General features: G+C 55.0%; 1 protein-coding gene across 4 annotated transcripts; it reads right to left on the bottom strand.

Moving 5' to 3' along the window:
- Nucleotides 1-6439: 6439 nt before the first annotated feature.
- On the bottom strand, nucleotides 6440-13208 carry TMEM106A (transmembrane protein 106A). Of its 4 annotated transcripts, none has more exons than XM_045299898.1 (8): nucleotides 13017-13208; nucleotides 12161-12573; nucleotides 11645-11708; nucleotides 9455-9608; nucleotides 8913-9053; nucleotides 8766-8809; nucleotides 8094-8147; nucleotides 6440-7857 (listed from the first exon to the last, which is right to left on the bottom strand). In XM_045299898.1, the coding sequence occupies exons 2-8, from the start codon at nucleotides 12342-12344 to the stop codon at nucleotides 7737-7739; spliced, it is 762 nt and encodes a 253-aa protein (XP_045155833.1). In that variant the 5' UTR covers nucleotides 12345-12573; nucleotides 13017-13208; the 3' UTR covers nucleotides 6440-7736. The 4 variants fall into 4 exon arrangements, with proteins under 4 accessions (XP_045155833.1, XP_045155834.1, XP_045155835.1 ...); XM_045299899.1 differs by having other exon boundaries at nucleotides 13028-13208; XM_045299900.1 differs by lacking the exon at nucleotides 13017-13208 and adding an exon at nucleotides 12690-13007.
- Between the last annotated feature and the right edge of the window lie 72 nt (nucleotides 13209-13280).

Below are 13280 nucleotides of genomic sequence, written 5' to 3'. Positions count from 1 at the left end.
GACAATCTGCTGTGAAAGGCAGATGCACACTGGTAGAGCATTGTGTGTGTGTGTGTGTGTGTGACCCTTTCTTGGAAGAAGTAGGGTGGGGAGCTGGAATCCTCTTAAGCCACTTCCACTCCAAGACCTCTAAAAATATGTGGTAGGGCCTTTGGCTCTGCGTTGAGCATGCAAAGGAGCAAGCTCCTGGTGCATGATGGTAATGTGCTCGGCTGTTCAGGGAGAGGTGGTTAATTGGAACCCACCTAATGGCTCCACTGGAGGAAGCCCTGGCAGCTTGCTTTCCTAAAGATTATAGCCTGGAAAACCCCACAGGCACCTGCTGCCAAAGGCAGCTAGAGAGGAGGTGGGGGTGGGGGCTGGAATTCAAGCTCGGAAGCAGGAGAAATGCCAAAGCAGTGAGATAAAGGGATTGCTCTTCCTGCTGGGTGGGGTTCATGCGACTGGAGCAAGAGGCAGGACAGGGCAGCGAAAGGAGGTGTCTGACAAGCACTTGGCAGAGTCCATCCCAGCTCAGAGTGGGCCGGGGATCAGGATGACAGCTTGCTAGTTGCCTGCCGGGAAGCGCTGATCCCGACTCAGGGTGACCCCAAGTCTGTCTAAGCCAAACTGTCCTCACTGGCTGATTTTCTGAGTCAATCTCCAGGGCTTCCTTCTAATCTGAGTGGATTCAAACAACCAACCTTCCAGGTACTAGTGTAATGCTTAACTGCCTGTGCTGGAGATCCCACGTTGATCACCCTCTGGGAGGATGCGATCCAAGGGAGCAAGGTTTGCAAAGGTGGTCTGAATGACCCAGGTGGCCTACAGAGGAGTGGCTGAGAACAGGATGGTTACATTTGATTTAAATTCCCGGGAACCCCAGAAGCCTAGGAACTTTCCCAAAATGTGGCGATCCTATTTGTTTAAAATGTTTGCGGTGCTACAAAATCGAGAGCATACGATTTGCAATGTTAACCATTCTAATCGTTCGTTTCAGCAGCATGTGGGGTGCAACCATCACCTCTATTTCCATCTCCCTGAACACAAGCCATGCGCTCAATTAGTCCTACCTCAGTCCTTCTCCCCTACAGCCCCTCGTGACCCGTATTTTCTGTCCTTGTGAGTTTTCCTATTTGATATTATCTGCATAAATGGAACCATAGGATATTTATCCTTTTGAGCCCGATGCCTTTCACTTTTGGCATGTTTTGAAGATTCATCCACGTAGGCTGTACAAGAATTTCATTAGTTTCTAATGACTAAATAATAGGCTATTGCATGCATGTATGGAATTTCCGTTTCTGCATTTATCAGTTAGTGGACACTTGCCTTGGGCTGTTCCTTTTTGTGTGTGTGCATAATGCTCCTGTGATCCTGGGCTACTGTATTCCTTCCCTGGAGCTGCTGGAGCCAAGTGCCACCGATGGGGTGGCTTAAAACAAGTTCTGTCTCTCTCTGGAGGCTAGACGCTCAAACTCAAGGAGCCCACAAGGCTGCTTCTACCTGAAGGGCTTTGTTCCACTGCCCCATCCCACCTGTCAGTGGCTGTTGGCAATCTGGTGCCCCTTAGCTGCCAGAAACATCACTTCCACCTGTCTGTGTGGCCACCTGGCATTCTTGCCTGTGTCTGTTAGTGCATATGTGCAAAGAAGGGCCACCCTAAACACTTCCAGTGGCTTCCAAGGGGATCCGCTGGACCAGTTAAATTCAAGGCAGGGAGGTCAGCTCAGGAAGTTAGGGGCACTGAAAAGAAAAAATGCCCGTGGAGCGATCTTGATCGACTTTCTCAAAGGGGCACAAGACAGTCACCGGGGTGCGTAGTGTAAGAAATCAAAAAGGTGAGAACCAAGCCAGACCCCAGGGAAACGTCTTTCCCCATCACAATAAGATACCTGCTCGTGCTTGGGGGAGAGCAAGGGTTGTTCCGAGAACTTCACGGGCAGCCTTACCCCGTCTCCCAACAGCTCTGTTCTCGCCCCTTCGGACGCCCTTTTGTTCTCCAAACTCAAAGAACCTCGAGGGCACAGGTCTTGAGGCCGCTGAAGAGGTGTTTGGCGGTGGTGGTGCACTCTGAGATCGGGGACTGGGGAGGAAGGTGGCAACACTGCCCTCAGAAGCGTAGGGACCCCAATGGAGGAAGCTAGGATTTTGGGGTTGTTTCATAAAGGTTTCTATGCTTGTGTAGCAATATTTCTGACTTAGCTTCATACCTTTTCGGGGGGATAGGGAGGGACACCATTTAACCTGTAACCGAGGCATGTTTAGCCCAGGAAATGCCACACTGTTGAAAGGCAGACATTTCCAAATTATAACGTGGTAACTCTGCAAATAAAGATTCTCTCCTTCCTAGGACTGCCTCTTTTCCCCACTGGTTGAAGCTAACAGTAGTAGGTGGTTGTGTTAGTCTGGGTTGACTAGAGAAACAAATTCATAGACACTCATATGTGTGTAAGAGAGAACATTATGTCAAAGAGCAATTGTACATTAAGAAAACCTCACAGCCCAGTCCAGATCAAGTCCTTAAGTCAGATATTACCCCACACGTTGCTACTAGTCCAAAAATTCCTCTTTAGACTCAGGCAGCCATGCAATGACACCGATTGCAGGAAGATCGCAGGCCAGTGGGTGGAAGGTCTTGTGGATCCAGGGGTGGTGGAAGCATCTCAGCGCTGGCGTGGGTCTCCTTCCACGTGGCTCCTCCAGCTCCGCCTCTATCAGCGTAGCTCCACGTGGCTTGTCAACAGGAAGACAAAGCAGAGTGTGGGTCTGGCCTCCAGTGAGCTATTTGTTTACAGCTCCCAAATGAGGTCATCAAGCTGCGACCCGATTGACAGGCTAGACTCCACCCCTTCACTCTGATGCTTCAAGCTGACAACAGATGATGTAATTTAGAGTTGTCTTAGTTGACTTTTCCTTTTTGGTGTGTGTGTGGCAAAAATGGAGTTCTTGTGGCCCCTGCAGTCTGTTCATTGTGTTTCAAATATTTCCTTACGTGTTCAGTGTGAGTTTGCCCAGCTGAGCAGGTTCCCATTTGCTCACTGGTAGTAGTTGAGCTTTGGTTGCATTCTGGTCGCTGTTTTCAGTGACTGTTTTGACTGTAACGGAAGACACAGAGCCCTTCGGGCTGACGCTGTGCGGAGCCTAGAGGTCAGCTCTGAGCGAGCTTGGGTTCCCCTGGTCTTTTCATGCTCCTGGCCTTGGCTATGGTGTTGCTAGTGGGATCCTCCGGTACGCATGAGCGCTTCATTTTGTTTACTATGTTCTAAAAGAGCTTCTCAGGGCAATAGTGATCATCTCAGGGAGCTCCCTGGCTTCAGCTGGTCCAGTTCGTCTGGGCCTTTGTTTAAGATTATCTGCACTGTGCTCTGCACCTTTCTCCCGTTCTCACCAGGATCATCGATGGTGTCCCATTAAGAATGAGCAGTGGTGGTAGCCAGCACACACATTCATCTGCTGACGGGCATTGTGGTTGGTTGCACTCTCGTTTGCTATTGTGAATCAAGGGGCACATAAGCCGGAGTGCCTCTCAGGGTCACTGTGGTCAGGTGCGTAGGCTACAGGTGGCGGCCGGGTTTAGGGCAGATGTGGTTCCAGTTTGTTTCTAGGAAGCATACCGTTTTGCCACTGGAGCGGGGCTAGTTTACAGCCCGTCTCCCCACCTCCCCAGCAGCCTGTGCTGTGCAGCCAGTGCCACTGTGGTTGCAATGAGGCGGCGTCGAGGAGTAGCTCTGACTTGCAGCTCTAATGGCCAAACGATCGTGAACATCTTCTATGTCTGTTGTCTTCTTTGGGGAAGGTTGTGTTCACGTCCTTATCAGCGGGTTGTTTTATTTATATTTTTGGTTGAAGTTTTTCTATACGTTTTAGCGATTAGATGGATAGTCCTCAGTCTACACTTCTCCACTTTTGAGACTAAGCTTTTAATGAGTGTGAGACTTCCCTCATTCTCTCTGTTTTCTTACATTTGGGCATGTTTGCTACCCAAATTTTTACAAGACTAGGTCCCCTAATTTCCTGATTCCAGGAGTTTCCAGGTTGAGTCTTGGGTCCCTTTTTTGAGGGGGGGGGGCCCTGGCTTCATTCCTTTCTGCGAGCGGATATCCAGTTCTGCCAGCACCATTTTTCGGAGAGATTTTCCTCCTAGTCGTCCGTAGGGAGCTGGTTCCATTCTCTACCACGTGCTGAAAGTGCCCCTGGCTAGTTTCCCCCGTTACCGTACAAATGGAGCCCGGGTGGCGCAGTTTGAAACCATCAGCCGTAACGAGTCGAGTCTCAGGAAACCCACAGGACCGTCCCATAGGTGACCCTCTGACCACGAACCAGAGCTCCTGCAGCGGCGCTGGGCTTGGTTTATTACTGCACAGGGTTTACATGCTTGTTGTCACAGAACAACAACACTAGCATGGCTGGTGTGGCCGTGCCGCATGTCTATTTCTACAGGGACACTTTCAAATGTCCTAATTTCCCAAAGAACATCCTTCCCTGGCTTCTTCCTCCCAGGCCTGGACAGTCTGTTGGCGTCACAGCCACTCTTTGGCCTTAGGGTATTTATTATCAACAGTTCCCACTGCTTTTCTGCCCTTGAGTTTGGGGGCCTGTCAGTCCTTCGGGTGGGGCCCCGGCCAGGTTAGACAGGGGATGTCCAGGCTCACACAGGGAATGTGGGCTGCTGTCTTCCAGACCACCGAACCCTGGATTGGCACACAAAGCCACACAATTCCCTCCTGCCTTGAAGTTGCCCTTTCTCTCGATTTAATGCTTGCTGGCTTCTGTTCCTGCACTTTTCAGCTCCGGGATTTTGCAGGCCCTGAAGCAGCCGGCTCTCTCGGCTTGTTTCTGGGTGGGTGGAAGGGTGTGGGTTCCAACAGGAGCTTGGAGCTGCCTACTCTTAACGTGTTACTGATGTTCCTCCTAGAAACGTCTGAACTAACATGCTTTGCCTGCGGCTCTCTCTTCTCAGTCAACCAATTATAAACAGCAGTGGTGATTCAGAAACAGACTGCCGGACACTGGCCGCCAGCAGAGCCGGCACACCACCTCACCCCCAAGTGGCAGCGGTGTCTTTGTGGCAACGTCACTTACTTCCTGCGGAGCCGCTCTAGGAATAAAGTTTTCTTTCCTGAAGGAACCCTGAAGGAGGCTGGGATGCGGCAAGGGGACAAGAGGACTCAGGGGGGGACGGAAAGGGTGAGGGCAGAGAGTGGGAGGGTTGGGTCTCTATAGGCCAGCGGTTCTCAACCTGTGGGTTGTGACCCGTTTGGGGGTTGTGGAACAACCCTTTCACAGGGATCGCCTGACTCATAACAGCAGCAAAATTACAGTGAAGTAGCAAAAAAAAAGTTATTGTTGGGGTCACCACAACAGGAGGAACTGTATGAAAGGGTCGCAGCAGTAGGAAGGTTGAGAACCACTGCTCTAGGCAGAGCCAATGAGAGGACTTAGACGTGGATCCCCGCGCCCCCCCAGTCTGTAAGTGTTGGCCTGAGTTCAGCAATGGGAGATCTGCTGGGGTCATCCATTCTCCTGACCCCATGCTTCCTGAGAGCTGGGTGGGAGTGGGGGTGCTGGGTCTGGGTAGCAGGCAACAGAGGGAGGTGGCAGGCGAGGACCTTGGGGCAAAGTGCAATGCCCGGTCCACAGCAGGCACTCGGGTGGAAAGAGGAGGCCGTCAGGGCTGTGCCCTCTGGCTCAGGCTAGCCAGCCTGGGCAGGAGAGGGAGACTGTTCTTCTAAAATGCACAGGGCCTTCCTTTCCAAATCTTTTCAATTTGGCAGAAATGCTCAAGAGCAGTGGTTCTCAACCTGTGGGTCACGACCCCTTTGGGGGTCAAACGACCCTTTCCCAGGGGTCGCCCAATTCACCACAGTAGCAAAATGACAGCGATGAAGTAGCAACGAAGATAATGTTATGGTTGAGGGGTCCCACATGAGGAACGGTATGAAAGGGTCACGCATTAGGAAGGTCGCGAACCACGGATCAAGAGGCTCTAGGAATAGAGTCCACAGGTGCCCTGCAGGCCAGTCTGGGGCAGCCCCTGGGGAGGGGGGGCGGGCAGTGTCAGATTCTGTTCAGGAAGGCAGATTCTGGGAAGTGCTTTCTTGTGCCATCGCTGGAGAAAGGCTGCCTGTGTCACCCCCTACAGCTCAGGCCAGAAGGCCCCAATGGCTCTTGTCCACCGAAGCGGGCGGCATCCTGTGGGCAGCCCACTCCGGCCCTCCAGGGCTGTGCGCTGAGGCAGAACGAACGTGAATGGGCCTTCACTCGAGTTAGACAGGACCTCCGAGGTCTGATTAGAGAGCCAGAGGCCACAAGCTCGTGTGCGTCACTCTCAGAAGCCAGAAAAGCAGGCTGGGGTTGTGGGGGATGGGGACTGGAGCCTATGCATAATAAGGTGGCTGGCTGAGAGACAGGGCCATAGACCCCAGCCCCTCCCACTCATAGGAGATGTTTCGATGGCTACTGTTAGGTGTCGTTTATTGAGCATAACAGACGCTCCAGCATGGGCTCTCGGGCTACATGGCACCAGGCATGGAAGTGTGGAGATGGCATGGGCTCCTTCCTCCCCATCCGCCCCCCGCCAGCTAGGTCCAACCACCTCTCCATCCATCCAACTCCACATTCTGCTTCCACCATCACCCATGTCTCTCTCCACTTGTCCGGCCCCCAAAAACCACCAGCTCCCTTTAGCAAGTGAACACCTGCAGGCTGCTCTCAGGAAGGCACCCATGCTGGGAAGTCATTTCTTCCACTGTCCGCAGAGAAAGGCTGCCTGTCATCTCGAGATAGCCAAGGCCGGATGGTGAGGCTGGTGCAGCAGCACGAGGAGGGGCTAGCTCTGTCCCTGGGAGTCAGGAAGAGAACAGGGGCCTCTGGGAACAGAATGTGGACCCAGGGCGAGGCTGCGGGTGGCAAGGAGCCAAGTCGCTTTGATTGGCCACGAAGAGCTTCATGTCCACAAGATCCCAGGAGGGCAAAGCTGGGGCTTCCGGGGCAGAGAGACCATTGTTTGGCTTGTCTGTGTCCGCTCACCTGGGCTCACCAACAGCCAGAAGCCCTACTTGAATAAGCTCTCTCTAAAATCGATCCTGCCTTGGGCTCTCTTTTCCCTGCATTGGACTGGAGTGGCCAGGGGCCACTGCCCTGCTGGGTGTGAAGAGAAGAGGCCCATTCTACGGAAAGGACAGCTTTCCCTGGACCCACATCGCTGTCCTCCTTGTGACCTGGAGACAGTTATTAACCAGGAAGGACAGAGGTCAAAGGACCTGGCCCATCTTGTCGGATGGGCGGGGGACAAGCTCCTGGGAGGCAGTCAGCCACGTTACTCTGTCACGTGATCAAAGCAGGGCGGGGCAGAAGAAGCCCTACAAGGCTCTGGGTCAGCATGGAATGGCCCCACAGTGACTCTCCTATCACTGAGTGTCAAACCAGAGGAGAGGACAGGAAAAGCCAGATGGAGACTCAACTTCCAGCCCATTCCAGCAGGAGAGCAGGCTCCAGGCCCAGGGAATGGGGGCCAGGATAGTCAGTGGTCAACCCAGAAAGGGCAGGCGTTCCGCTGGGAGCTTGATGGCAGAATCAGATTCTAGTCCCCGGGGGGAAGCGAGCTTGTGTTCCAGTGGACAATCGGATGATGTGAATGTGAGTGGGCGTGGGGGTGCGGGGAAGAGAAGATAGTCACTACCGTGGGTTCTTGGGCACAACAGGGTTGTGGGAGATAAGAAACCAAACTGGCAGGTACCCAATGCAGGAGACAGTCACGGTGGGAGGGGGGCCAACAAGGGGGCACCTGTCGAGTTTCCCCGGCAGTCCACATACTCGTAACTCTGGAAGACCAGCTGCTCTGAGTGGCTCAGGTAAGAACAGGTCAAGGTGCCCCTGGAAAGAAAGGGCACTCGGTGGCCGACTGTGCTGTTCAGGAAGGTCCACTCCCTCAGCATGACCCTTTCCTCTCCCAGGGCACCTGGGGCAACCGCCTCCCCTGCCCCTTTGCACCTTCCAGCCAACTCTTGTAAGGCTGGACTTACTGTTCCCAAGAGCCACCAAGGGACTGCTGAGTTCGCAGGAATGGCTCAGAGTCGGGGAAGGGAGACCAGGGCCCCAGCCCTACTCACTGGATGTGCAAAAGCACGTGATGAACTTTGATTTTCAGCCAGGTACAGATTTTGCTGAAAGAGAAAGATTGGGCGTGGGGCCAGGTGTCACATGAAGACTGGCTCCCAGACTCCTCCTCTCCTCTCCCCACCCCCCTTCGTCAGGGGCCTGCAAGAAACAGCTCCCACCCTCCTCCTCTCCCTCTGCCTAAGGTGACCACAGAGGCGCGCCCCTGCGGGGCAGTGGTTGCGCACCGGACAGCTCGAAACCACAGCCTCTCCGAGGAGAAGGACTGGGCTGTCTACTCCCATAGAGTTACAGTCTTGGAAACTCCCAGGGGCCGTTCTACCGTGTCCACTAGGGTGGACATCGACTTGCTGGCAGTGCATTTTTGAGGTTTTTAAAGTCGACACTTCTCGGACCCCAGCCCAGGCTCATGGTGGCCACCCCCTCGGCAGAGAACAGGGCCCTCATCTTCCTCAGCTACTCAGGCGAGAGAGCTCAAGGCTCACAGATGGCAAGGATGAACCAAATGCTGGCCTATGTTCTGTCTCCAAACAGGCCGAGCCTGGACGTGCTGAACCCTTGCACACTGCAGCCGTGGCCACTAGAGGGCAGGCCAAACACCAGCGTGCAGGGTTTGCTCAGTAGGGAAGGTGGCAGAGGGAGAAGCTAGATCAAGGGATACTCACTAGGTATTTTCATCCTCTAGCCTGCTGGACACCGTGTAAAACACCTGCCAACCAAATGGGCACAGGGTCGGTGCCAAGCCGGATGCTCCCCTCCCACCACACGGATCCACCCACCAGTGGACCTGCTGTCTGGGGTGAGGGAGTCACCTGTTCACTGGCCAAAGGGCCAACGGGCAGGAGGAGGCGCTTGGAAACCTGGCCCACCACGAGGGAGAGGTGCAGCACCTCGATGGCCAGCTGGGTCACAGTAATGGGATAGTAGTTGCGATTGGAGATGTTCAGGACATTCTAGGGACGAAGGCGAGGGAGGCCATTACATAGGGGAAAGCCTTAAGTTGCAGAAACCTAGCTCCCCAGCCTGACTCAACCCCACTCCCCAGGTGGGACTGGTATCTGGGATCCCCTCTGAGGGTCAAGGAATGGTAAGGGGTCACTAAGTCTTCCCCACCTGAAACGGTTCCCCTCTACTCCATCCCCCTGCTGCTTGTGTGGCACAATTGACCTGGTCTCGATTTTGACCCCTGGCCGTAGAGAAAGCCTCAATCCTCAGACAAGAGTGCAAGGCTGCCCACTGCTGTGCAGACGCCCAGCACCCTCTGGGAGCAGCCGGATGGCTGGCTCCCCACACCCAGGCTCGAAGAGAAGGGCAGCTGGGAATGTGGAGTCGGAGCCCAGGGGCAGCCACTCACTGTCAGGTTGAGGTGGATATCTGCCTTGTCAAAGGCCACGGTGGAGGAGTTGAGGCCCGTAGGCTGCACAGCAACCGAGCGGGGAAACAGGAAGAAGATGATGCAGGTGGAGGTCACCAGGCAGGTGAGCATGGCCAGGAACACGAAGCGCTTCCTGCAGGAGAGGTCGGCAGACTGAGGACGCCGGGGAGGTGGGGTCTGGGCACTCCTCTCCAGCCAAAGGCCCTCCCCACTCCTTACTTTCCTTCCAGAAGGGGCGCCAGCGCAGCTCTGAGCGGGGAGCACAGAGCGAGGAGGCAGGGAGGCTAGCTTCCTTCCCACTGCGCTGTACCCCAAAGCAAACTCCCTGCCATTGGGCCCAGGCCTCTAGCCGCCCTATAGGGCACGTGAGAACCACCCCTGTGGGTTTCTGAGACAGTCGCTCTTCACGGGAGTGGAAAGTCTCATCTTTCTCCCGCAGAGAGGCTGGTGGTTTTGAACTGCCAGTCTTGCGATTAGTAGCCCAGTGGGTAACCACTACACCACCAGGGCTTCTGACTGCTTTATGTCTACCAGAAAATACCTCTGAGCCACCCAGCTGAGCCCCGAAAGCCTCCTTTTCCCCATCTGTAAAATGCAAATAAGAACTACACCTACATCATAGACTGCTATGAGCTAACGTAGGAACAGAATCTCTGGGGTACAAATTGTTAACCTGCTTGCCTGCAAACCCAAAGTTTCAAGGTTTGACTCCAGTTAGAGGTAGCTCAGAAGCAAGGGCTGGTGGTCAACTTCCAAACCAAGGGGCCATTGGAGACCTGATAGAGCCCAGGTGCACTCGGGGAGGGGGGGTGGTTTCCCAGGGGTCAGAAGGGACTCAATGATCACTCGTTTTAATGAATAAAGAACAGCACTGGTCCCAAGGCTCAGCAAAGAGTAGCTTTGATTGCTAGTAAAAATAAGGCCACATGGATTTTGAGAGCTCTGAACTTTAACATTCAGAACAGGACACCACCCACCCCTCCAACCCTACATTGCAATATGCATGGAGATGGGAGCCCCTGGGTGGCACAAATGGTTAAGTGCTCTCCTACCAGCTGAAGGGATGGCAGTTTGAAGCCAACCTGAGGTGCCCCAGAAGACCGACCTCCTGCTATTGAGATTCATAGTGATCCAATGACAGTTCTGAGATAGCCTCGTCTGTCTTCCACAGAATGGCTGGTCGCTTTGAACCATCAACCTTTCAGTTAGTCCAGTGCCTAACCAGCACCACCAGGGCGCCTACCTGAGAAGGCGGGCTTATTGATTTGCTTCTGAAATGTCCCAGCCTTGAAGACCCTATGGCTCAGGTCTACTCTGCACACCTGGGTGGCCCACCATGAGCCATGAGTGACTCAATGCAACTAACTACAATGAGAGAGGAAGACTTGGCTAGGGCCTTCACCACCACCACCACCACACCCACAGCTCACTGCCACGGAGTCGATAACAGCTCATAGCAATGCTATGGGACAGGGTAGAACTGTCCCTGTGAGCTTCAAAGACTATTTGCGGGAGTAGAAAGCCCAGTCTTTCTCCTAGAGTGGATGTTGGTTTCGAACCGCTGACCTTGCAGTTAGCAGCCCAACTTGTAACCGTTATGCTACCAGGGTTCCTAGTTGTTATGGTCTGGGTCTAGTGCAGTGGTCAGGGAGGGCCTGGTGGCTGAGGGGCATCCCCGGGGGTGACGTGGAGGACCTATTGGGTAGGTTGCAGGGATTCATGTCAAATGGACCCAGATGAAAATCAAGTTGCGGGGTCCCCAGTGAAACCCACGGCTGCCCCTGAAGTGTGGCAGTAAGCAGCAGCTGGTTTCCATCCCTGCTAGGAAGAGAACAGGCCTCATGGCAAAGGTTGCTCTTCAGAAAAACTACTTCCCCAAAGCAGCTGCAGCCAGGGCTGCCCTGCCCTCTTGGGAGGACTTGCAGAGGCCAGGGGTCCTGTGTAGGTGCCAGGGCTGGGGCGGGGCAGGGGTGTCAGCGAGGCTCAAGGATAGACACTAAGGAGCTGTGGGCTGTGTCTGCTGTGCCCAGGGCTTCTGACACCAGGAAAATCCTTGCCAACAGGAGCTAGTTCATTTGGGCCCAGGGAGGCTCGGCCTCTCTGCGGAAGAACCAGTGAAGAGACGTTGGGGGCAGCTCCCTGTGGAGGGGAGAAAAGAAACGGGCTTACGTGTGCCTGGGCTTCAGCCTCTGGTCTCCATAAGGGATGAGGGCGACCAGCTGTTTCTCTAGCTCTGTTGAGGGAAGAAGGGGAGGGGGAGGGCCAAGAGCTAGTCATGACCGGTGTTTCCTCTGGTAGCCTCCCACACAGACGAGTCATGGTCACCTCGTAGAGGACTGTCAGAGCAGGCTGCCTCTGTGCCTCCACTCCCCTGCCCAGGACGGGGAGCCTGGGCCCCCAACGCCTCTATAACACAAGCGGGATTTCCATGAACAGGTATGAGGAATTGCTGAAAAGACACCATCCAATCAGATGCTCAGCTCTGGAGAGAGGTTTTAATTTCCTGCAGCCTGACACCTAGCAGAGAAGCTAGAAATTCCCAGCTGGGGATACAGCCAGGGTTGGGGTGTGGTCTGATGTAAGCAGTCCTAACCTCCGCCACGGAGCACTTGTGGGTCTGGCCCTGGCCAAGCTCAGAGCGTTTTTCTGGATCTCAGGCTATTTGCAGATCTTTGGCCTACTCACCTCGGGGGATCTCCCCACTGCCCTGGCAGGTTGGACAAGTCACAAAGCTGCCACCTGCAGCCTCTTCCCAAGGCACACAGGTGCTGGCGTAGCTGCTGGCTCTGCTGCTCATGGCTGGGTTGGGCGACAGGAGTGGCTTGCTTTCGCCCTTCCAAGAGCCCTGTTGGGAGAAGGTCTCACCCATCCTCGGGGGCGGGGCTGGGGTAGTTTATCTAACAAGGCAAGAACAAAGTCCGGGTGCTCAGACGCGGAACCCTAGCTTTAAGCTCTCAAGGTTCGCAAAAGCCCTCCCAGGGGGCTCAAGCAAACACAAGCCTGTGCGAGGGAGAACAGGGAGCAGGTGCAGTTACTCGGGGCTCTGGGGTCGGAAATCAGAGCCTTTCCTCGTTTGTGTTCATTAGAGTTCAGTCAGCCTGCAGAGGAGAGAAAAGCAGAAGTTACTGCGCACGAAGGGACTTTCACAAGTGAGTGGAGCTGCGGTTTGCCCCTCATAAAGTTGCTGCCATTCCCTTCCAGGGAGGGAAGTTACCCAGGGCTGGGGCCGCAGCCGCCTGGACTGCCCCTTCAGTCCCTTTGAGTGTTCCGAAGAAGTCCGCGCAGCAGGGCAAAAGTGCCCGGTTATGGAAGGGCAGCCTCCATCCCTGAGCCCGGCCAGCTGCGGCTTCAAAGGAAAGCGGGGGGCCCCCGGGGAAGGAGGAGAAAGAAGGGAGATGGCTCGCAGGTGTGGCCAAGAAACCTGGAAGGGCATGTGACGTTCCTCAGTCAGGGTCAGGTGGGGGTGGCTCGGGCAGGGGCAGCCTTTCCCTGGGACAAGGTGGGTCACCGCAAAACCTGGGCTAAAATAACGGAGCCTCACCTGGCCCTGACCTGGGATCTCCTGCTCCGCTCGGCTGCAAGAGGGCTAGGGCTCTGGAGGCGGCTTCTGAAGCAGGGAGCCCTGGGGTGCGCGCTGCGGCCAGCCGGCCCTATGGGTGGGGAGCGGGCCGTTTTGAAGGGAGCCGGGCGCAGGGTCTCCGGGCTCCTAAAGCGCTCGTCCGGGGTCCGCGAGGGTGGGGGCCAAGCTGACCTCAAGTACACTAACCGGAGGCGCCGAGGAGGCGGTTGGTCGGCCGGGGCCCGA

The sequence above is a fragment of the Echinops telfairi genome, unplaced genomic scaffold (genome assembly GCF_000313985.2).
Source record: "Echinops telfairi isolate 266 unplaced genomic scaffold, ASM31398v2 ScPeMD7_7458;HRSCAF=8496, whole genome shotgun sequence".
Classification (NCBI taxonomy): Eukaryota; Metazoa; Chordata; class Mammalia; order Afrosoricida; family Tenrecidae; genus Echinops; species Echinops telfairi.
This window is presented reverse-complemented; position numbering and strand designations above follow the sequence as displayed.